At 40.9% G+C, this 24,872-nt stretch overlaps 1 protein-coding gene across 2 annotated transcripts in view; it reads right to left on the bottom strand.

Moving 5' to 3' along the window:
- Positions 1-24,872, bottom strand: part of DCAF5 (DDB1 and CUL4 associated factor 5) — a 94,140-nt gene that overhangs the window by 27,633 nt on the left and 41,635 nt on the right. The window contains exons 6-7 of one of the 2 annotated variants that reach the window (XM_068963378.1): positions 17,262-17,475; positions 16,711-16,815 (exon numbers count right to left, since the gene is read on the bottom strand). In XM_068963378.1, the coding sequence (XP_068819479.1) occupies positions 16,711-16,815; positions 17,262-17,475 (319 nt within the window). Of the gene's footprint in view, positions 1-16,710; positions 16,816-17,261; positions 17,476-24,872 lie in introns of those variants that run through there. The other variant, XM_068963369.1, reaches the window with a different exon arrangement.

The raw sequence follows: 24,872 nt of genomic DNA, 5'->3' as shown, positions 1-24,872 counted from the left end.
AAAAATAAACAAAATAAATGAACATATAGTCATAAGGCACAGCACAGAACTCTCTTAAAAGTATCTACAAATCAGAAGACTAGTTGGCTAAAACTCAGCAAAACTGAGTTTTAAAACAACCAAACGGTTTTAAAACAACCAAACTGATTTAAAAATGGGCAAAGGATATGAATAGATATTGCTCCAGAAAAAGTATAAAAATGGCCAATAACATGAAAAAATGCTTATCACTAATCACTAGGGAAATTACAATGAAAACCACAATGAAGTACCACTTCACACCAATTAGGATGGCTGTTACCAAAGGCAAACAAGCAGAAAACAAGTGTTCATGAGTATGTGGAGAAACTGGACCCCCTGTGCACTGTTGGTGGGGCTATATAATGGTGCAATCATTGTGGAACAGAAAATGGAGGCTCCTCAAAAAGTTAAACAGAGAACTATCATATAACCCAGAAATTCCACTTCCAGGTATATACCAAACAACTGAAAGCAGGAACTCAAGATATCAGTACACTAATGTTCATAGTATAATGCTAACAACAGCCAAAAAGCGGAGATGACCTAAATGTACATCAATGGATGAGCAGACAAATAAAATGTGGAATATATATCCATACAATGGAATATTATTTATCCTTAAACAGAAAATTCTGACACGTGCTACAACATGGGTGAAAACTGAAGACATTTTGGTAAATGAAATAATACAAAAAGACAGCTGTTGTATGAGGAACAGAGAGCAGTCAAATTCACAGAGACAGAAAGCAGAATGGTAGTTTCCAAGGACAGGGAGGGAAGAGAAGTGGGGTTCTACTGTTTAATGAGTATAGAATTTCAGTCTAGACAGATGAAAAGGTTCTGGAGATGGGCAGTTGTGATGGTTACACAACAATGTGAATATACTTAATGCCACAAAACTACACACTTTAGATGGCTACAGTGTTAAGTTTTATGTTACATATACTTTATACCACATTTTTTCCAAAAAGAAAAAATTAAAATTTAGGAGCTTTCCAGAGACCTTTTATGCAAGCCCAAGCATCCTGAACTTGCCTGTTGTCATCTGACATCATTGAGTAGGATGCCACTGTCAATCCAGCTATCAGTTAGCGTCCCTTTTACAGGGTGGCTTCAAACTGTCTGATCTCAAAAAGACAGGACACTAAGCCAGATCTATTCTAATTAGAACTCCTAAGAGCACTGTCTAACACTGTCTAATGGCAATCAGTGAGCAATTCTGTGAGTTCACTTATTTCCAAAGATTAACAGAAGTGCTCTACCTTACGTTTAGCTCAGCATTACTTCCTCCCTTTTGGTCCCATCTGCTCATTTACCTAGAAAGATAAAGGCCTACAGTTTTCTAATGAAAAATTCTGACTTAAAAATGACACTATCAGTTCAGTTCAGTCGCTCAGTCGTGTCCAACTCTTTGCGACCCCATGAATCGCAGCACGCCAGGCTTCCCTGTCCATCACCAGCTCCCGGAGTTCACTCAGACTCACGTCCATCGAGTCCGTGATGCCATCCAGCCATCTCATCCTCTGTCGTCCCCTTCTCCTCCTGCCCCCAATCCCTCCCAGCATCAGAGTCTTTTCCAATGAGTCAACTCTCCGCATGAGGTGGCCAAAGTACTGGAGCTTCAGCTTTAGCATCATTCCTTCCAAAGAAATCCCAGGGTTGATCTCCTTCAGAATGGACTGGTTGGATCTCCTTGCAGTCCAAGGGACCCTCAAGAGTCTTCTCCAACACCACAGTTCAAAAGCATCAATTCTTCGGTGCTCAGCCTTCTTCACAGTCCAACTCTCACATCCATACCTGACCACAGGAAAAACCATAGCCTTCACTAGACGGACCTTAGTCGGCAAAGTAATGTCTCTGCTTTTGAATATACTGTCTAGGTTGGTCAGCACTTTTCTTCCAAGGAGTAAGTGTCTTTTAATTTCATGGCTGCAGTCACCATCTGCAGTGATTCTGGAACCCAAAAAAATAAAGTCTGACACTGTTTCCACTGTTTCCCCATCTATTTCCCATGAAGTGATGGGACCGGATGCCATGATCTTCGTTTCTGAATGTTGAGCTTTAAGCCAACTTTTTCACTCTCCTCTTTCACTTTCATCAAGAGGCTTTTTAGCTTCTCTTCACTTTCTGCCATAAGGGTGGTGTCATCTGCATATCTGAGGTTATTGATATTTCTCCCAGCAATCTTGATTCCAGCTTGTGTTTCTTCCAGTCCAGAGTTTCTCATGATAGACTCTGCATATGAGTTAAATAAGCAGGGTGACAATATACAGCCTTGACGTACTCCTTTTCCTGTTTGGAACCAGTCTGTTGTTCCATGTCCAGTTCTAACTACTGCTTCCTGACCTGCATACAGATTTCTCAACAGGTAGGTCAGGTGGTCTGGTATTCCCATCTCTCTCAGAATTTTCCACAGTTCATTGTGATCCACACAGTCAAAGGCTTTGGCATAGTCAATAAAGCAGAAATAAGATGTTTTTCTGGAAGTCTCTTGCTTTTTCCATGATCCAGCAGATGTTGGCAATTTGATCTCTGGTTCCTCTGCCTTTTCTAAAAACAGCTTGAACATCAGGGAGTTCTCGGTTCACGTATTGCTGAAGCCTGGCTTGGAGAATTTTGAGCATTACTTTACTAGCATGTGAGATGAGTGCAATTGTGCGGTAGTTTGAGTATTCTTTGGCATTGCCTTTCTTTGGAATTGGAATGAAAACTGACCTTTTCCAGTCCTGTGGCCACTGCTGAGTTTTCCAAATTTGCTGGCATATTGAGTGCAGCACTTTCACAGCATCATCTTTCAGGATTTGAAACAGCTCAAATGGAATTCCATCACCTCCACTAGCTTTGTTCGTAGTGATGCTTTCTAAGGCCCACTTGACTTCACATTCCAAGTGGTCTGGCTCTAGATAAGTAATCACATCATCATGATTATCTGGGTCCTGCAGATCTTTTTTGTACAGTTCTTCCGTGTATTCTTGCCACCTCTTCTTAATATCTTCTGCTTCTGTTAGGTCCATACCATTTCTGTCCTTTATCAAGCCCAACTTTGCATGAAATGTTCCCTTGGTATCTCTAATTTTCTTGACGAGATCTCTAGTCTTTACCATTCTGTTGTTTTCCTCTATTTAAAAAGTAAAAGTCCAATATATGCACAACCTCATGCCTAATAAAAATACGTTATTAAATACATTATAATCATTAAAAGTCAATTTACCAGTCTTCAAAACACTAGTAGTGACATGATAAAGGAGATAAAGAAACTTGTATTCAAAGATGAAGAAAACATTATCCATGGGGACTAGGTGATTTGGCCCAGGGCACAGAGGAAAAAGAAGTGGGTTCAGGTTCCTCATTTGGTTGCTCATTGCTCTGGTTTGAATGTTGGTGTCCCCCTCAAATTCACATGTTCAAATCCTAATGCCCAATGTGGTAATATTACAAGATGGGGCCTTTGGGAAATGATTGTGTCTTGGGGGTAGAGCCTTCATAAATGGGATTAGCACTCTTATAAAAGAGACCCTACAGAGCTCCCTAGCTCCTTCCACCATGTGAAGAAAGTAAAGTCAGCTGGCTACAACCATGAAGACAGTCTATACCACAATCCAATCAGGTTGGCACCCTGACCTTGGACTTCCAGCCTCCATAACTGTTAGAAAGAAATTACTGAAATTATAAGAATCATGAGTCACCCAGTCTGTGGTATTTTGTTATGGCAACCAGGAGAGGCTAAGGCTCCTTTAGTTCTAGGATTCTATGATTACCCTGTGAAGGAATGATTGAAGCCAGATCAGGGTTGAAAGTCCCTAAACTGCTGGCCCATGGTTACTTGACAAGTCACTACATAAGTATGCTCAAAATAAAGAAACTCAGTCTAGGCCTACTACACTTCAATTAAAAAGTTTCCTCGACAACAAAACCCCAAGATTTTTAAATGGGCAAAGTACTTGAACAGACATTCTCCACAGAAGAAACATGATGGCCATATACAAATGGCCAATAAGCACACAAAAAGAAGCTCAAGCACACGGAAAGAAGCTCAACGTCACTCATCATTAGGGAAAGGCATATCAAAACCACAATGAGATACCGTCTCACACTCATCAGGATGACTACTATCAAAAAAATAGAAAACAGTGCCTCAAAAAATTAAGAATAAAATTACTACATGAGTCATCAATTCCACCTGTGGATATATATCTAAAAGAACTGAATGCAGGATCTCTTAGAGATATTTATATAACAATGTTCATAGCAGTTTTATTTATAACAGCCAAAGAGGGAAGCAACCCAAGTGCCCATCATCAGATGAATGTATAAACAAAATGTGGTGTGTACACATGATGGAATATAATTCAGATTTCAAAAGGACGGAAACTCTGACATGAGCTACAACACGGACGTATCCTGAACATTGTGTGTTCATGACAAGAAGGCAAATACTGTATGCTTCCACTTATAAGGCTAATAGAATAACTGAGTAGTCAAATCCATAGACACAGAAAGTAGAATGCTGGTTTACCAAGAGTGGGGGGCAGGGGAGAGTGGGGAGATAGTGTTAACTGGGTACACAGTTTCAATTTTATAAGATGAAAAACTTTTAGAGACAGATGCTGGTGATGGTTACAAACCAATGTTAATGTACTTATCACAATACTATACACTTAAAATTTTTCCCTTAAAAATAAAAGAAAAAAAGAGAAGATGAATCCTCCTTGTCTTGATTTAAGATCCACTCACTAACTCTGCAGTTTATGATACTATCTTATTTGAAGTTAGGAAGCTGGAATTCAGGAGCCCAAGGCTTTCCTCTCATAGCCTGTTTGGCTAAACCACCTAGTAGTTAGGGGGGAAAATTCATTAATTACACAAGAGCCAAGTACTTACATGCCAGGCACTCTGATGTTCACAAAAAAACATCAGGTAATATCCAGATTCCCAAGGAGCTTAATTTCAGTAGAAAACATACACGTAGGTACACAACTACCATGCCATGAAGTAGACATCACTAGGTGCTGTCATGAGAAATAAGGTGCCTAGTAAGTCAAGGCAAGACAGATTTGAGCCCTGAGCCACCCCCAGGTAGATGTGGTAGAAAAAGGTTAAAGCAAAGAGCAAAGATAAAGCTATGGTATCTGTGTGGCTTTAGCAGAAAGCGGAAGCATGGGTAACTCACTCCTTCATAGCCGGCTCATGTCTATCAGGCCTTACTGTTCAGTGTACCTCATCACCAAGTGCCAGTATTCATATCTCTTAGTCTAAAGTCTTCTCCAAGGCCCAGGAGGCTGCAGGCTGCTCTAGGGAATGAATATCCTTGGGAGCAGGTTTCGACAATGATTCAAGGAAGCTGGCACATCGATATGCCACCTGGCTTGTTCCCAGGTAGAACAGCCTAAAGTGTGCGTCCTGAAGGATTTCCTGGTGGCTCAGTGGTGCTAAAGAATCCACCTACCAATGCACGAGAAGTAGTAGATGTGGGTTCGATCCCTGGGTTGGGAAGATCCCCTGGAGGAGGAAATGGCAACCACCCCAGTATTCTTGCCTGGAAAACGCCACGGACAGAAGCGCCTGGCGGGCTACAGCCCATGGGGTTGCAAGAGTCAGACACAAGGGAGTATGCACGCACGTCACGTGTTCTATACCCCTTCCCCTCAGGATCAAACTTCAACTGCCCACAGTTGTAGTTGGCTCACTAAGTCATCCTTCCTTGCCCTATTTCTCTTTTCCACTCCTGTGATATTTCCCGCATTTCCAAATAAACTACTTGTATCTGAAATCTGAACCCAAATTAAGACACACAGGGGAGGGGGGACAGAACACAAAAGAACTGTGCGCTAATAATTTATATGTAAAATACACGTATTACTCAACAGCTCATCATTTCACGTTCTGTGTTTAAAAGAGGCTATAAAACTTCACACAGAGAATTCCCTCTACCCTGTGCCCACCCCCATACTTTTCCCAAACTAAACAAACAAAAAATAAATATTAAAAAAGGAGGGAGCTGAGGCTGGGCTTTTCAGAGGTTTTACTATTAATACATCACTGCTTCCCTCCTCTGTTCGACTATTCACCAGGGAAAGCCATGACAAGTTAAAGGGGACTCCCAGACAGAATGCTGACTCAGAAGAGTGCCTTAGAAGGAAGAAAACTCCCGCAGAGCTAAGGCCTCTCGGATTTTATATGACAGCTCCAGAAATACAGAGAAAATGAGTACAATGTACAGGCTTCCTCTCAGGGATAAGGGCAATTCCCGACCCTTTCTTCCTCTTGCAACCACCACAAGGGAACAGTTTGGGATGATTTCCAAGGAGGGGGTCTTGACCCACTGCCGTCTAGTCAGACCGTTTAAGTGTTCACACACACTAGACTCACATAACTGCCCTGAGGAATTCATTTATGGCATTTCTTGCTTGTCTGCTGGGCTCCTTCCAACATTAAAAGTTGGCTGCCTGGGATACTGCTGACTGTGGGAGAGTAAAATAAAAATGAGTCCATCCATGTATTCATTAAACAAATATTTATCGAATGTCTACTATGTGTCGGGCACTGTCCCAGGGAAAGGAGCACAGCACTGATCAAAAAAGACCCTGTCCCTACCTTCATGTGAGTTACATTTTATTGGGTGGGAAGAGGAAAAGAATTTTATGCATATGTACTGGAGACTGAATAGGGGGAAAAAAGTTTATATATATATATGTAATATGTCTAGTAACAGTGTTACAGAGAAAAATTAAACACCAGCTTAGAGCATATAGGGAGTGCTGGGGGTGCTTAGTTTCATTTTATATAGGGTGGTCACAGAAGGCCTGTCTGATAAAATGGCATTTCAAGCAGAGCCCCGAAGGAAATGAGGGAGCAAGTTACATGGATATCTGGGAGAGGAACATTCTAGGAGAAAGGATAGAGCCCTGGGCTATTTTAAAATACAAGGAAGCCAAAAGAGATCTGTTTCTTCTCTTTTCCAATCCTCCCTTACCTTCTGTCTCTTTCTTTCTTTCTCTCCCTCCCACCCTTCTTCCTTATCTTTCTCTGTTTAAAGCTTTGCAAAAATAAGCATCATTTCACGTGCGCTGAGTCTAGAGATACATTTAACATCATCAGAGCAGTTGGAAAGATCCCTCTCCTCCCAGATTGAGGGAGGTTGAAGCCTCTGACTGAGGGGTCAGTGACAAATTAAAAACTCACTTCCCATGAGTGTCTCACCTTGTATCCTAACACAGACATATAGGGCAGGGTTCCAAAGGAGAAAGAACGTTTTAGGGGATCTGTTTTTTAGGCAACAGAAGCCCCACTTCCTAAAATGCTGAGGTATGGGGGAGGGGGGAGGGGGGAGACCCACAGGCTACTTTAGATCAGCGAGTAGAAGACATACTCAGTTTTAACTTGGCTTTGTGGGTTAAGATAGGGGATACCAATGCAAAAATGAGCATAAGTTCTTGTGTGGATGAACACCATCCATAATACTTCTCAGCTGGCCACAAAGCTTAAAGGTTGGCTACATTTTAACCTCATCTCTTACTGTTCATTCATTTCATATCCCAAGAGGAAAGTCTGTTTACTGATCTTGACGCAACCCAGTCATCTTAAGCAGAGTTAACCTGAGGCCAGTGCATTTTATCTAACCCACTGTCAGTATGGAGATACTACCTTGTTCAAGCATACAAGAGCAACAATTATTCCTCTTAACAGGTTCAAGGAGCCACCAGCATGACCACCACCACCACCAACCACCCCACCTACATCACCGTATTAGCACTCTGTCACTATTTTATTCACCCACATGTCCTCTGTCAATCTATCAACCTTTAGAGAAAACAGACACTCACAAAATACCCCTCTTCTGGTAGACTGCCATAATGCCCTCCAACAACTCCTCCCCTTTTTTCATCTTTTAGCATTCTCAAACCGAGCATGCTCTCAAGAAAGACTTTTTTCTACATGCAAAGGCATTTTGCTAACTGAACTCCTAGAGAGGCCCATGCCTCTAAATATAAAGACCACCTTTGTAGAGTGACCTAAGTCACAAGTAATTATTAATAACTTGAAAGTTCAAAGAAGGATCTAAATATGGCCTGCCACGGCAAAAATGCCTACTAAGTAGAAGCTTACTGGGAAAAAAATTATTTATTAGCCATCTTCAAGCAAAGCAATAGTTTCTTTTTCCCTAACATCTTTATTTAAGCCTTAATGGTATTGAAAACAAATTTATGGTGACCAAAGGGGAAATGTGATAGAGGGAGGGATAAATCAGGAGCCTGGGATGAACATACACACACTACTATTTGTAAGACAGAGAATCAACAAGGACCTTCTGTATAGCACAGGAAACTCTACTCAACATTGTGTGACAACCTATATGAGTAGAGAATCTAAAAAAGAATGAGCATATGTACAAGCATAACTGAATCACTTTGCTGTACACTTGAAACTACTACAGCATTGTAAATCAACTATACTTCCATAAAATTAAAAAAAAAGAAAATGCATCAGTAAAAAATTTAAAAATAAATAAACCTTAATGGCTAAACAAACCAAATAAAGGGACAAATTTGGAATATAGATAACTCCCTATCAATTATATTTTAAGGCCTCACTGGGTTTATAAACAAAACAAAACAAAAAAAGTCCCCCTCTTCACACCCACCAAAATCTATATTAAAAAGAGGAAAAAGTTCTAAAAGGCAGGAGGAACAGGCCATCTACCTGATACACTTGAAAAATAACCCAAACTATCTTAGGTTCTTTACTAACATAGAAATCTCTTTCTCCTCAATTTCTCTGCCCTACTTCTCTCTCAAAGTGTGTATATATATACACACACACACACACACGATGTGTAAGTGTAAAGCATGTGCATACGTGTCTTTGCACAGTATTTGATATTCCCCAATATCTGCTAATGGAGAAAGAAACATCAGTCAGCTACTATTCACTGAGTACTGATCAATTTACACAGTTCTGAGGTTCTTCCCATAATAACTGATTAATTATTTCTCCAGTAAATGGCATCCCTGTCCAATTAACTGTATTGACTACGACAGAAAAACCAGATGGCTCTCTGGCCTGGATCAGTAAGAGCAGAGAAACTGCTACTAACATTTAAATCAAACACAGTTCTCATTTCTCCCTGGCCTTTGTCAGAAGGGGAAAAAAATGTGACTGAACAATTCTGTGATATGCTCTCTATGAGATTATTTTCAGTAAAAGGCTTGCCTATTGGTATGTAATATGCCTTTGATCATATCATTTATACTGAGTGCCTGCCACAAATACCATCCAAAGAAAACAAGAAAATTTTTCTTTGGAAATGGCCAAACCCATAGGTTTACGTGATTTTATTTGGTAAGAGAAAATAGAGGTCTGTTGGCTCCCAATAAAAGCAAACAAATATGCATATGCATAAGATTAACACTATTTTTTGCATGTGAAGTGATATGATTTTTGCTCCTTTGGATCATTTGCCATGTCAGCTCTACTAGGCTCCTGGAATTCTTTGGTTTATTAAAGTAACTAACGTTTATGGGTTCTGAGTAGGAAAAATTCTATTAACAAAGAAACGTTCCATAAAGACAGCCAATAACTGTGAAATAATCAGTAGGAAAGAAATTAAAAAAAAAAACCAAAAACTCTAAGTCTCTAACAGCTGCTTGTAACAAAGTAGCCTGCATTACTTAAAGATGAATCTTTGGCAAAATTCTTTCGGAAACCTGGGCAAGAAGAGGTGTCATCAACCAGATGGCCTTCAGCAATCAATTTCTCTTCTGTGGTAAAGCTACTTAATGTAAACTCTACAAGGAGCATAGGGCAAGTAGGCAGGTTATACTCTGTCCCCATCTACTAGGGATTTCCAAGTGGAGCCCAGACTCCTACTCAGGAACTATACATTAAAGGAACACTATCATGCTACGTTAGCAGATCACATCAATTCTATTTATTCCTAAGAAGAAATCAGGTCACCTAGTGTTCCTTTTCTGGAGAAGGCAATGGCACCCCACTCCAGCACTCTTGCCAGGAAAATCCCATGGACGGAGGAGCCTGGTGGGCTGCAGTCCATGGGGTCACTAAGAGTCGGACAAGACTGAGCGACTTCACTTTCCCTTTTCACTTTCATGCACTGGAGAAGGAAATGGCAACCCACTCCAGTGTTCTTGCCTGGAGAATCCCAGGGACGGGGGAGCCTGGTAGGCTGCCATCTCTGGGGTCGCACAGAGTCTGACACAACTGAAGCGACTTAGCAGCAGCAGCAGCAGTATTCCTTTTCAGTTTAACAACTAAAAACTAGACTGTATCTAGTAGGTCTGCATACACCCCAAAACCTTTTAAGCTTTCTAAGTTCTACATCAGCAAATGAACCAAAAGATGGTTTAATACTTGAGTTAGATCTTAATTCGGGATTGCTAATACTTGAAACCCCTAGTTTTCAGGAATTCCATAAACTCCTTAACATTATATGCAAAACTGTGTGCATATGTACATTTTTATGAAATGAGTGTTCAAAGATTTTAGACTTTCAAAGAGGCTCAGGATTAGAAAAGAATTATAAATGGCTTATTTAGTAAGTTATTTTCATGCTACCTTCGCTCTATAGAATAAAGTTTCCTAAAATATTCACCTAAAAAATACATACAAGAAGGAATTCCTTGGCCACAACATTCTGAGTTCAGCTCTTTCTCATCAGCCCATGGAGGGGGCTATCACCACTTGATCTGAAAACACAGGTGGCAGCATGCCTATGAGGAAGAGGGTTCATCACAGGCAAGGGACTGAGTTTAGTCCTGGTTCAGCAGTTTCAAACCACACTAGACCTTAGTGTCACATGGGGATCAAACCTGTCCAACTACACCCAAAGGTCGCTGGGAGGATTAGTATGACATGAAAGCACTTTTGAAGCTAAAGTGCCAAAAATGTGTGTGTGTGTGCTCAGTTGCTCAGTCATGTACCACTCTTTGCAACCCCATGGACTACAGCCCACCAGGTTCCTCTGTCCACCAAATTTTTCAGGCAAGAATACTAGAGTGGGCTCTCACTTCCTCCTCTAGGGGATCTTCCCGACCTAGGGAATGAATCTGCATCTCCTGTATTGGCAGGCGGGTTCTTTACTGCTGTGCCACCTAGAAAGCCCAAAGGGCTAAAAATATATGACATAAAAGAAAGGCAAGAAGAAAGAGCTGACACAAAACAAGTCAAAGGAGACAGAACCCAAGAGTTGAATCTCCCCTGTGAAAGGGTGCCTTTATTTCCACTGAAGGGGAACATATGGTACACTAGGCCCCCAAGTGAGCTTAATCAGAGTTTTTACTGTTGCTGTTGTTTAGTCGCTCAGTCGTGTCTGACTGTTTGCGACCCCGGCAACACGCTAGGCTTCCCTGTCCTTCACTGCATGGAATTATTAGGGAAAAAGAAAAAAGCAAAGCTATAACTTTCTAGGTTGCTTTACTGGCCTGGATCGCACTTCCTGACAGATTCCCATACCTCTGCTATGCCCATACAATGTCAACACAGAAAGGTTGAGCGGTGATGTAACGTCTGAGGCCAAGCCAGGTATACAAGGCTATTTTGTTGGCTTCACAGGGTACAAGTCAGGAGATGAGATATGATGACTTAATTATCATGACTTTAGGGGTTCTGCCATCTATCAAGTTCAAAAGAAAGACCTGTGTAAATGATACCAATGTTCAGACACTCAAGGGCTCAGTTCTTTCCAGAAAACTTTATTCCCTCTCCCACTTTCAGCAAGATATAGGGACTATTAGACTAGGTGTTAAACGAGACTAAAGCAAGAGAAGATTTTTAAATTACCACAGTCTATCTCCAAGCCACACAAACCCATTAGCCTGAAAGACTTATTTCCCAGAAGCCTGAGCTATTCCGCTGGACTCGAGCAATCTAGGGCAAGAGCCATTTAAGGAATTGTGAAAGAAAAGGAACAAAAACTGAGTGCTGTCTTAAAAGTGAGTGCCAGAAAAGCTAGCAGGTGGAAAACTGGCCTTCTTTTTTAACCCTGTTAAGAGACTGACTCACTAAGTATACAGAGGGGAGTATGAAGCTTGGGAGACAGAATGTACCTAGTCAGGCTTCAGGGAGAAGAGGGAAAACAAACAAACAAAAATCCAAGTATGATACAAAAGCAAGGAGGAGAATCCTTTAGATTTAGGCAGCCTCCAGAGGAAGGAATGCTATTTGGTGTTTTACTGAAAGACTCCTCATTATACTGCAAGACTGGAAGGTAGGCTACCTTAAAAAAACAGTTAAGGCTTTATTTGGGGCTAACTGTTCCTGTTGATACCCAACCAATCTGATGTCACTTATGTCACCTTATCTGATGACAGACACCATCAAATTTGAATAAGATTGTGCTTAATCACTCAGTTGTGTCCAACTCTTTGCAACCAACCCCACGGACTGTAGCCCACCAGGCTCTTCTGTCCATGGGGATTCTCCAGGAAAGAATACTGGAGCAGGTAGCCGTGCCCTCCTCCAGGGGATCTTCCCAACCAAGGGATTGAAACCAGGTCTCTCGCACTGCAAGCAGATTCTTTACCGTCTGAGCCACCAGGGAAGCCCTATATTATTATTATTATTATATATAGCAATAAATAAACTGTGTATCTGTAGCCAAAAGTGGGGGTGACAGAGTGTATACAGGGCTTTGAATGAAAGTCTCAAAAGGGATACAAACTGGCAGTCATGTAACTGCGTCTACCACAGCATCTGGTACACAGTAGATGCTCGGCAAATATCTGTCTTCTTATTTTATAAGATGGAAGGGGGAAAGGGCATGAAGTTAGGACAGGTTCAGTAGGAAACAGGTTCAGTAGGAAAAATGGATGTTTTCCTGCTGAAGCAGAGGTTTGAAACTTGTGGCTCTAGAACAGAACAGGTGCACCTGTTCATTTAATTCATACAATGAAGTATGAATTTGGTGCAATACTTAAAATTCAAGAAACTTCATATCAGTTAGTCAGTCAGTTCAGTCACTCAGTCGGGTCCGACTCTGAGATCCCACGGATTGCAGCACGCCAGACTGCCCTATCCATCACCAACTCCCAGAGTTTACTCCAACTCATGTCCATTCGGTGATGCCATCCAACCATCTCATCCTCTGTCGTCACCTTGTCCTCCCTCCTTCAATCTTTCCCAGCATCAGGGTCTTTTCCCATGAGTCAGTTCTTTGTATGAGGTGGTCAAAATATTGGAGTTCAGCTTCAGCATCAGTCCTTTCAATGAATATTCAGGACTGATTTCCTTCAAAATGGACTGATTGGATCTGCTTGCAGTTCAAGGGACTCTCAAGAGTCTTCTCCAACACCACAGTTCAAAAGCATCAATTCTTTGGCACTCAACTTTCTTTAAAGCCCAACTCTCACATCCATACCTGACTACTGGAAAAACCAGAGCTTTGACTAGACAGAAAAGGAAAGATATACCCATTTGAATGCAGAGTTCCAAAGAATAGCAAGGAGAGATAAGAAAGCCTTTTTCAGTGATCAATGCAAAGAAATAGAGGAAAACAATAGAATGGGAAAGACTAAAGATCTCTTCAAGAAAATTAGAGATACCAAGGGAAACATTTCATGCAAAGATGGGCACAATAAAGGACAGAAATGTCACATAACAAATCTTTATTTCTGGCCCTCTTGGCCACAATAGGCTGAAGCTTGGTCAAAGCTTCATTTACATGGCATTCACTTAGATTTAGGGAGGATAAATCTAAGTTGTGGCTATAGTCCCCACCACTCACTATTGCTTACTTCTAGCCCAACTCATTCGTCTTTGCTGCTTACCTTGCTTTTGTTGGCATTAAATTGTGACCTTCTATACAGCAAAAAGGAGCCTCTATTGAGAGCTCAAAAATCTGGGTTCTAGTCCTACTCAAACTTGTATGTTTTAACTTGTTTTAACCTAAATCTCTCAGCCTGTTTTCTCATCTGTAGAAGGCCCTCCTAGGGACTGAACAAAATCTCTAAAAGCTCTATAATTAGAACTGATCCACAATGGTGGCAATGAGCATGCAGAAGACACAAAACACTATTCAGTTTTACACTTTATTCCAAGTCCAAGATCTTGAAATGTTAGTTTCATTCTGGGCCTAATGAATTACCTAGTAAACCTAGGATAGTCTAATAAGAAATACAGACTCTCTTGCATAATGTTTTGATTTGGGTGGACTGCGTAATCTCATTGTAATGAAAAGCCAGAAGACTGTCTCAGATAGATAAGTCACTCACTGCCTTTGCTGACCATGTTCATTCCTATTATGGAAATTCTCAGATTCCTCTCTGGGATGGTTACTTACCCAGCCTATGACTAAATGAAGAGTTGCAGAGCACAGAACTTCAGGCTGTGGGCGTTCTCAAAGTATACAAGAACAAGACCAAATACAAAGACCTGATATAAGGAAAGAGTAGGCTTTGGAATTTGAAAGCAGCTAAAAAGATCCTGTTCGAACTAGTCAGAGTATCAGTCTTACAGATCATACAGTACCTATGGCAGCCTCTGCTTCAGCCCAAAGTGTGTAAAGGCAGAGGCCGTAAATCACCTTTGAGAGACATGTTTCAGAAATGAGACAATAATTTTGGCCTCCTGTGTAACACTTAGAAGTATAAGCTCAGCTGATTAGTTTCACTGAAAATCCATTATTTAATCATCCTCCTAAAGCTCCTGGAAGTTGAGCAAGAAAACAGGTATTATCAGTCCTGACTTACAGTTAGACAAGCCTTAGGCCCAGAAAGCTAAAAACCACACGCTGACTAAAATACTTAAGATTCACTTCAACAAATATTTATTGTGCTCTCAGTACACCAGGCATTGGAGACAAGACAATGATGAATTAGCTACATTTCTTAGTCCCTAAGGGGTGAAGAAAACAGCCACACATAAATCTCTGTGCGTCTCATTCCCTAGGTCATATACTCTGATAATCTATATGGGGAATATAAATAGACTAACTCCGAAATGGATCTGAAGTTAAGACTCAGTGACTTCCCACCCTCCTTTATCCATGGCAAATCACTTAGCCCATCCAAAAAACAGTCTAGTTTGTCAGAAAGGATACATTACCCACAAACTCTTCCCATAAGACGTACATATTCGTCAAATCTGAATAGAGAAAATCAAAAGCCTTCCCATGTTTTTATCATTATATATAACCTGAAAGACAAAAAGCACTGCATCCTGTCAATGTAGATAACCAGGATCACCACAAAATAACTCACATGGTTCTCACTATGGTAATACCTGTACTTGACCCAGGAATTGAACCGGGGTCTCCTGCATTGCAGGCAGATTCTTTACCAACTAAGCTATCAGGGAAGCCCACTTGTCCCTAAGTATCTCATAACTGTAACTTAAGGCAAAAGTTCTCACCTGGGGCAATTCTCCACCTAGGAGATAAACTGGCAATGTCTGGAAACATTTTTGGTTGTTTTGGGGAAAGCTGGGAGAGATGACACTGGCATCTAGTGGGGAGAGGCCAGGAATGCTGCTAACTATCCTAGAATGCACAGGACAGGCCCTCACAAAGACGAATTATCTGACCAAAATGTGGACAGTCCCAAGCTGGAGAAATCATGGCCTAGGTGCTCTTACATCTCGGTTAGAAGCCTTTGTTCTCCATCTTTCAAGGACTCCATGCAGACAGGTTCCGGCTGCTAACACAGAAACCGACAGAAACACAGCATCCATTCCCCTTCACCTCTTTTCTCCTTTTCCTCAGGCCCTGTGTCTCCGGTAATAAAACCTAATAAACCACTTCATGAAGTAGAGCCTGCTCTTTATTGCTCAATGAAATAAAACGCACATGCATAAGAGGTTGACAGAAGATGGAAAATCAACAAAAGCAAGGAAGAAAGGTGGAGAGAGAGGGAGGAGGTGCTTGGTTGTCATTTCCGCAGCTAAATGAAACTAAATCAACCATCTGCAGAGCAGAAAGCTACTTGTTCTATCAAGAATCAGTTCATCTCTAGAAACTGCTTCTTTCCACCCAAGAAACAAACTGCCTAATAAAAACTAAGTCTATCAAGAATTGTGGTCTCTCAAGGGAAATTTATCACTTATATAACTGAGGCCACCTAGTGGTTTTAAGTGTAGATCGCAGCTAAGTAGGCCCTGACTTGAACATAAATTCTGAATTTAGACATATATTCTCTATTTACAAAAGGGGAAATCCCTAGTCTGGGCAACTTAGAAGATATTCTCAGCTTCTTTAACAAGCAACTCTAATTAAAAAGCTTTATTGTGTTCCTGCGACATATGCTAATCCTTAAGCTATGATGTTGGAAAGCCTCTAGCAACCTCAGCTAGGGAGAAAAATCCTAGCTACTGCTTTCAAAAAAATAGGATCTTCACAAATTCTTAAATAACTATTTCTTTTATGCCTCTTGCCCACAAATAACTTTAAAGCAGTGGCATACAGCATGTGAGAATTATATGTAAAAATCTGACATAGCTGATGGATCCAAAGAGAACACAAAGAATTAGCAAGAAACCAAGGTTTCTTTTTCCAATCTAGATGTGCAACAGCAATGAGATTTGTTGTGTTTCAGAAGAAGAAAAAAAACACATTATTTGATCAGTCTTCCTTTATATTTGTCTTTGCTAAAACTTGGTTACTCAGACCAGTCCAACCAGTCCATTCACTGACACTCACTTCAGCACTTCTATGGCCAAGATTGACAAGGTACTGGTATGTTTTTAAACTGCCAGCTCTAAGGCAACATCAGTATTTCGACTCCCAGTAAGACTGTGAAAAGGCAGGAAACTTGACAGCTTCGGTTCTCCTTCCCAGTTGTGGTGCATCTGGCTTCCTCTCAAAGTTGCACAGCCCATTTCATCCAAGAAAAAGATGCCACCCAAAAGGGCTATTCAGGATGTATGTCTCTTAGCTGGTACCCACAGTATTTCACTGATACCGAAAAAAAAAAAAGGTGTCCTTTTTGGCAGGCTAATTTTCTATGGACTTCCTCCTCTCTTCTGATACGACACATTCTTAGAGTCTTAAAACCTGTTCACAAACTCAGCAGATGTAGGTTGCTCAGAACTATATTGTGGTTTATGGTGTATACCTCATATTATCCAAAGGCAACTCTGATGAAGAAACTCACTATTAAGATGGAATGTCTCCAGACCCTTACTGTTTCAACTGTTTCTACCTGACATGGCTAAAGAGAAATAAAGACCAGTACATAAAGAACAATATGAGAGGAAAGCAAGAATGTGGGATGCAGGAGGTAGAAGGCATATACCTGGTCACGATCTCCTGCAAAACAGCAGCTTTTCATGGTGCAAGAGTTGAAGTAACCCTGATTGTCAAACTGGAACACAGGCAGGCGGGAGTGGATGTCATAGAGCACGGGGGGCAGGCGACGCCTCAGGGCCAGGAGCTGGGTCCCATTGCTGTTGAATCGCACACTCATGGCACTTTGGAGGGATAGGTTGCCCCCATACCGCAGGAGAGAACTGGAAGGCAGAAAGCACATGGATCAGGCCTGAGGCAAGTAGGGTGAAAGTCTGCAAATAAAAAAAACGCTGCATTTCATAACCAGGACCTCCTGTCAGGCTTGCACATCTGAATTCTGGCAGCAAGGTGTTTCTACGCAGTGGGCTAGAAGGTAATAAAAAGGACAGAGATGACTCCTTGATTACATTAAAACAAATTATTTAACTTTGCGGTTCCTTTCTTCAATCTCCAAAAGTTGAATTACCACTAAGTTTATAGGAATAAGATACAGCAAGCATCTTGAATGAAAAGACATATTAAAATGATTAGTTCTTTTATTTACCTGAGCTACATAAACAAATAGTTACTTGTCAAGACCCTGGGAAGTCAGTGGTGTCCACCCTAACTGACTATCATGGATGGTATTTAAGAAATATATCTGTCTTTTGAATTAGAGACACAGAAACCATCAGCCAGCAAAACAAGATACTCTAGTTTATTCTGGATTTTTAAAAATAATAATGACTATATTGCTTATGCACTTATTTTTAAATTTTCAATCTGTTCAGAGAATTTTTATATTCCATATGGCATAACTCAAGAATAAATATTAAAGAAAAAATTTAAATTAAATACAGAGCCAGCAGTTACAACAATTAGAAAAGCAGGATGACTTGCTTCCCTTTACAGTTCCCAATGAGTTTATATTTAGCTTTAAAATATACTTTGATATATATAATTATAATTTAATATATATAATTCCATTTATCCAGCTTCTACTAGAGACTGGTATATTCTGATTCACCCAGTATTCTTCTGTAGCTTCATAATGTTCATAACATTTTTAAAAAGTCAGATGGTATGGTTCAAAAGTATTTATTATGATGATTCAGAAGATACTTCCAATGTCACAGTTAACTAGGATGACCATGAACATTAACAATTATACAGTACTAGGTAACTTATCTTTCTAGTAGTCAGTCTCCTTGACTACCTGGACACTGTTTTATTATAGAGGGATGACTATTCATTGTCCATGCATAACCAAATTACTGGTAAGAAAGTGAGATTACATACTGATTTTGTGCATTGGAAATGCTACAGAAATGAGGGCCACATTAGTGCTGTTAACTCACTCTGTTTCAAAAGACATTGTGATCTTGCAAAGAGAGTCTAGTAGTTTAAGAAAAAAGTTTATACATTTAGGCAATCAGAGCTGGAAAGGGCCTGGAGACATCTAAATTAGAGCCTGGAAGATTTATTTGAAATTTATTAGTATTAGCATGTTTGACCATTTGACATAATTTAATTCACAATTTTAGTTTTCTCAACATGCTGTTTTATTAAATTTAAATCCAAGTAGTCACCTTTCCTCTGAAACTCTGATATTAACTTTGGTTCTGAAGATTCTTTAATACATTATTTATATACAATTAAATTTATTTCATTATACAGACATAATAAAATGGTATGTGGTATAAAACTTTGTAACTGACTAAGTGCTATATAAATTAAAGAGATTACTATTTAAAAAAAAAAAAAAGAAAGGAGTCCCTGGACCACAGTGCAAAGGAATTTGCCAACCTGTCCTGAGACATTCTGTGCCACCGCTAGCCAGTCAGTCCTTTGTCCCCCAAAGCTGTCTTTTCACCAGAGGGAAGAACTCTAATACCTCAGTTACGTGTGGAAACAAGGCCTGGGCAAACAGACTTTATTCCTGTTAAGTGTGAAATGGAAGGAAAGAGAGAAGTGACTTAGAAAAAATGGTCCCTAGAACTCCAAACATCACAGAGAAGGCCCCAAGTAATAGTCCCTACAGACCGATGTTCTTAAAACGTCCTAAACACTGGCCACACTCACACACATACCGGGAATGAATGACAGGGCTACTGAGTCCAGGTATTTCCCTTACAGGGTGTCCTAGCTGCCACAGGCATGCCGTGTTTCCCAAACACTAAGCTCAAAAGCAATGAGAATCTTTCAAATTCGAGATCAGCCTGGAGTGTGCAAATAAACCGGCATCTGTATACAGGGCTGACAAGAAGTTGGGGGTGGAAACAAGACTCAACAAAAAGAAACTTGGCCAACCCCACCAGCCACAGCAGCAGGGGTTTGCATCAGCTGAGGCAGCCCTGCCGAGAAAGCTGGGGCCTCTGGCAAAAGCCCTTTGCATCCATTAACAGCAACTTCTCTGCAGATTCCAGTCAGACCTGCAGGACAGGCATCTAGGCCCATCCCATTCCCACCCAAGCTCCTAAGTCTGCTGCTCTCCAGGAGTCTGTTTGTGGATTCCACAAGAGTCACTAACTTTTCCCCCCTTAGCTTCTGGGCAGGGGACTCCTATCTCTCACACAGAGAGTGCAGGTACATAGCAATCCTGCTCCTAGAATGTTACTAAACAGAATACTTCATGTTTGGGGGCAATAATCCCTTCCGAGGGATAGACTGACACCTGAAATTCAGAAAGTGAGCTACATTAACTATAATTTCTCAGCTGGGGTTCTGCTGCTGGCTCCTCCTATTGAGAATGGTAAGAATGATCTAGTTCATCAGGAAGAAAAGGCTTAGAAGTAGTTTCCCCTCAAAGTCAAGACACAATGTCAAAGATCCTGTTGTTTATGATTCCAAGGGTAAGATGTGTGATAAATCATCTGGTACTTTTTCTCAAATAGATTCTCAGGATCCATATGCAGATAGTCTAATTCAATCTGAGAAGTGGGCCCAGGAATCTGAATTTAACAAGCAACCTTAATTAATTATGATGCATGCGACTTTCAAACCACTCTTTGAAAAACATGGTTCCATTTCGGAATTTGGGGCGAGTGCGAAAATAAGGTGGAGAGAAAGCAGATTACTAGAAGCTAAATGAAAAGCCAACTACACAACATGGCACTTTTTTTACAGCCTAATGCCTAATAGGAGAAAGGACTCCAATTACTTTTCAGATCAGTTCCACTCTACCCACAGTGCCTGAAATGTTTCTCTCCTGCCCTCAACACATTCCCTGAAGGAGAAGTTTCTTGTTTACTCTTTGGAGAACTGACGGTACCTATACACAAGAATGTCTCAAATTTGACAGTGTCTCCACTCCTCCCGAGAAGTGGCTACCATTGCACACACAAATGAGATGAGCACTATCTTGAAGGGACTAGCAACAAGTTGAAATGAGTTCAAACCAAAATATCCCTATAAGAAAAAGGAAAGCAAAAATCAATTCCTGGCGTATCTTCACACACTGCTTCCCTGGTGGCTCAGAGAATGAAGAATCTGCCTACAATGCAGGCAACCCGGGTTCGATCCCTAGGTCGGGAAGATCCCCTGGAAAAGGGAATGGCAACCCACTTCAGTATTCTTGCCTGGAGAATTCCATGGACAGAGGAGCCTGGGAGGCTACAGTCCATGGGGTTGCAAAGCGTCAACATGACTGAGTGACCAACACTTTCATTTTCGACCTATCTTCAACCAAGAATTTGTAACAAAATGCAACAAGAATGGGACAGGAGGTGATTGAAAGGTCAGCACGTAAAAGGCCCAGAACAAAAAGCAAGAGAACCTCAGAACATCAGGAAAATATTCCTCATTAGTGTGATCCTCTGGTTTTTGGCTTTTTTGGTGTTTCGGCCCCTCAGAAATAGTCAATTGGATTTTTTTTATTGCTTTGGCAGGATAAAAAGAACATTTACAATAAGTCTTTGGCCAAGGTTAAAGTCTTGGAACAGAAGAGAAATAAACCAAGGCTGTTTCCCAAAAAAGTGACTGGGGGTATCACATTTAGCACAAGACAGAGCACCCATAAACGTTCCAAGATCTGGCTTCATGAAGCTATACTTCCATAAATTTATGACTAAGTAATTCATCAAATAGTGCCAACAAGATTTTCTAAAGCCCACTTCCATGCATTTCCTCAGAGTTACTATGTGAAAGTTTCCTAACACCTGTGAAACGGCTGGAGTCAAGGCACTGCTATTCCAAATCACAGACATCAGAGCTGGTGCCAGTCAACCAGAGAGGAAAATTCAATGTCGCATAGGTAGGAAAAAATCTCTCCCCTTCTGTTTCTGCTTTAGGACAGGATGACCTATAAGGAATACAGGTTGCATTTTGTACTTCGTATAACACAACACACAGAACAGGACAAATCCTAGAGGATTTGTTAACTAGAATTAAGTAAAAAGTGAACAGGTTCAAAAAGTTACAGCCCGTATCAGTTCTGTTCAAGTATATTCAAGATCTTGGTAATCCTGTAAACCTTTTCTTTCTTCTTAAAAAAAAATCCACTTTAAAAAATCATTTTATTTATTTATTTTTGGCTGTGTGGGCTTTTCTTTAGTTGTGGTAAACGGGGGCCACCCCCTAGTCGTGGTGCGTGGGCTTCTTGCTGCAGAACACAGGCTCGAGGGCACGTGGGCTCAACAGCTGCAGCTCCTGGGCTCTAGGGCAGGCTCGGCAGTTGTGGCGCACGGGCTTGGTTGCTCCACAGCACTTGGGATGTTCCCGGATCAGAGATAAACTGGTGCCTCTTGCAATGGCAGGCGCACCCTCCACCACTGAGTCACCAGGGGAGCCTTCTTTCTTTCCTTTTTTAATTGAAGTCTAGCTGATTTACAACAACAGCAAAGTGATTCAGTTATATATATATGTGTGTGTGTGTATATATATTCTTTTCCATCATAATTTATTATAGGATATTGGATGCAGTTCCCTGTGCTCAGCAGCAGGACCTTGCCATTTATCTATTTTATATAGGGCAGTTTGTATCTGCTAATCCCAGACTCCGAATTTATCTCTCCCCTTCTCCCTTTCCCCTTCGGCATCTAAGTCTGTTTTCTGTGTCTGTGAGTCTGTTTTGTAAGATTCCACATATAAGTCATATCATATGGTACTTGTCTTTCTTTCTGATTTACTTAGTATGATAATCTCTAGGTCTGTCCATATTGCTGCAAATGGCACTATTTCATTCTTTTTTGTGGCTATATAGTATCCCACCATATGTACATTATATATACATATACATAATATATATACACACCCCTCACATCTTCCTTTTTAAAAATTATTTATTTTTAAAAATGATCACGCTGCACACGTGCCTGCAGGATCTAACTTCCCCAACCAAGGATTGAATCTGGGGCCATAGTAGTAAAAGCACTGAGTCCCAACCACTGGACTGTCATGGAAATCCCTGGCACATCTTCCTTAACCGTTTCTTTTATGCAAGTTGGAAGGGGAAGAACCTGGGCTTTCAGGTACTGCAGAGCCTCTAATCACCCCCTTCCAGAACAGGGGCATCATGCTCAGAGCTGAAGTGATCTACAGCCCATGTTTTTGTCTTTGGCTCAGGGGATCCCAAAAGCCACATATAACCAACCAAGATCTCAACCCTATACAAGATCTCAAAATGAATTAAAAGGCAGTGCCGTAACAGATTTGTCCTAGGACACTCGTGATTTTTCTGTAGAATTAGGGACTTAGCATTCAGTCATCTCAGTCCATCAGATGATTTGCTTATTCAAAAAATCCCCCTTTACTGCAAGCTGTGGAAAATAGAGAAGGGTTTTATAAGCAGTCATTTAATCTTCATCCTGAATTATTAATGGCTCTACCTTCTGACAGATGTTACAAAGCATCAGCCCTGACCTCACAGTATACAAAGCTGGAGAGGGAGAGCTTAATGAATACAGGTTGGCAGGAGGAAGAAAAAAGTCAGGGGAAGGCGGGAGACTAAGACGGCAGTTGCTACAGCAACAGTAAGGGTGTAGAAGGAGTGGGTGGGAATACAGGCAGGTAAACAGCCAGTCCCTGATGGTGGAGGAAGAAACTAGGTGGGTGTGCTGACTGTCAGGGAACTAGGCCACAAAGCCAGAGGGCTGTTAAAGGGGAAAGAGGCAAAGCCTAGAAAAAATGCTAAGCAGAAGAGGGTTTGAAAACAAAAATCACAATTTGATCCCTTCTACGAGAACACTTATGCAAACAGTGGAAAAGAGGAGGAGAGAGGAATGCAGTGGGAAGGCCAAAGTGCTGACTGATGAGATGTGATTATAGGAGACAGCCTGTGTCATACAGGAGCCGCTTACTGAGTGTCCAAAAACCAAAGTCAGTTCTAGTTGGCAAAAATGTAGATGCCTTAAGATAATGGTTTTCAAGTGTTTTTATAGTAACCCTTTATAATAAGCTTATTTTATACTGTATTCCAGTACACCCACGTTTATTTAGCATAAATTCATTAAACAACTTGCCATCTACTGTGTGCAGTGCACCGATTTTCCATTTTCTATTTAATAAATACTTGTGACCACCTAAGTCAATTCCATGGCCCTATGGATTACTCAGAGTTTCCTACCTTGTCTTCATGCCTCTAATCTTGGCACATGCTTCAGTTCATCCTGAATATGACAGCCAGAGGGATGCTGAACCCTGAGTCAGACTGCGTCATTCATTTGCCAGTGGATTTCAACCAGGCTAAAACTCAAACTCTTTATAATCCCAACAGAGACCCTAGACACCTTTCCCCACCAATCCCTCATGTCTGACTCTACCTCCTGGCACACTTTTTCCCTTACCCTACCTTCAACCACATGACGCCTCCTTAGAACACATCAAACATCTGCTCCAGGGTCTTTGTACTTGCAAATCCAGAGGGAATGTTCCTCCCCAGATATGAACATGGTTCATTCATTCACTCATTTATTCAAATATCCTCCTCAATTAGTCTGTTCTGATACTCAATGCAAAAATGAAACCTCCCCAATGCTCCCTGTCTCCCTTGCCTGTTTAGTTTCTACTAATGAATCACCATCTTACATACCATTTATTTTGCTTCTTATCTGTCCTTTCCCACTAGACTATATCACCTTTTATGTCGCTTCCCGTGCATTCCAAGTGCTTAAACAGTGCCAGACACGTACCAGCATTCAATAAATAGATGCCGCATGATCGAGTGGACCATGAGCAGCAATCTGAAACACTCTGACTTTACAACATTAAAAAAGCAGGCTCCACAAAGGTTTACCTGGCTCCTGACATTTGTCTGCTCACAAAACCTAATCTTGAGAGGGAAGCAACAGAGCAGCAGAAGAATCAAAGAAACAGTAGGAGGCTTGGAGAACATCTAAGTCAGTTTTCTATTACAGGCAAAGAACTGTGGCCCAGACGTCAAATGATTTGCCAATGACCACTCAGGTTTTCTCTGCACTGACACCATCACATATCCTTCGAATGAGTCAAATTTACCTACCTGATAATAAGCAGTCAACAAAAAAGGAATAGTTTAACAGGTAAACACGTATCTTAATTATATCTTGTACTTTAAAGCAAGTTTCTCGTATTTATAGGATAAAAATTCAAAAGGAAGATTAATAGTCAAACTTTAGGAAGTCAATTACAAGCTAAAAAAAAAAATTCATTTACCCATTTTCAG

This window comes from Capricornis sumatraensis, chromosome 2, assembly GCF_032405125.1.
Source record: "Capricornis sumatraensis isolate serow.1 chromosome 2, serow.2, whole genome shotgun sequence".
In the NCBI taxonomy this organism is placed as follows: domain Eukaryota; kingdom Metazoa; phylum Chordata; class Mammalia; order Artiodactyla; family Bovidae; genus Capricornis; species Capricornis sumatraensis.
Note: the sequence above shows the minus strand (reverse complement) of the source record. Positions and strands in the feature narration are given on the sequence as shown.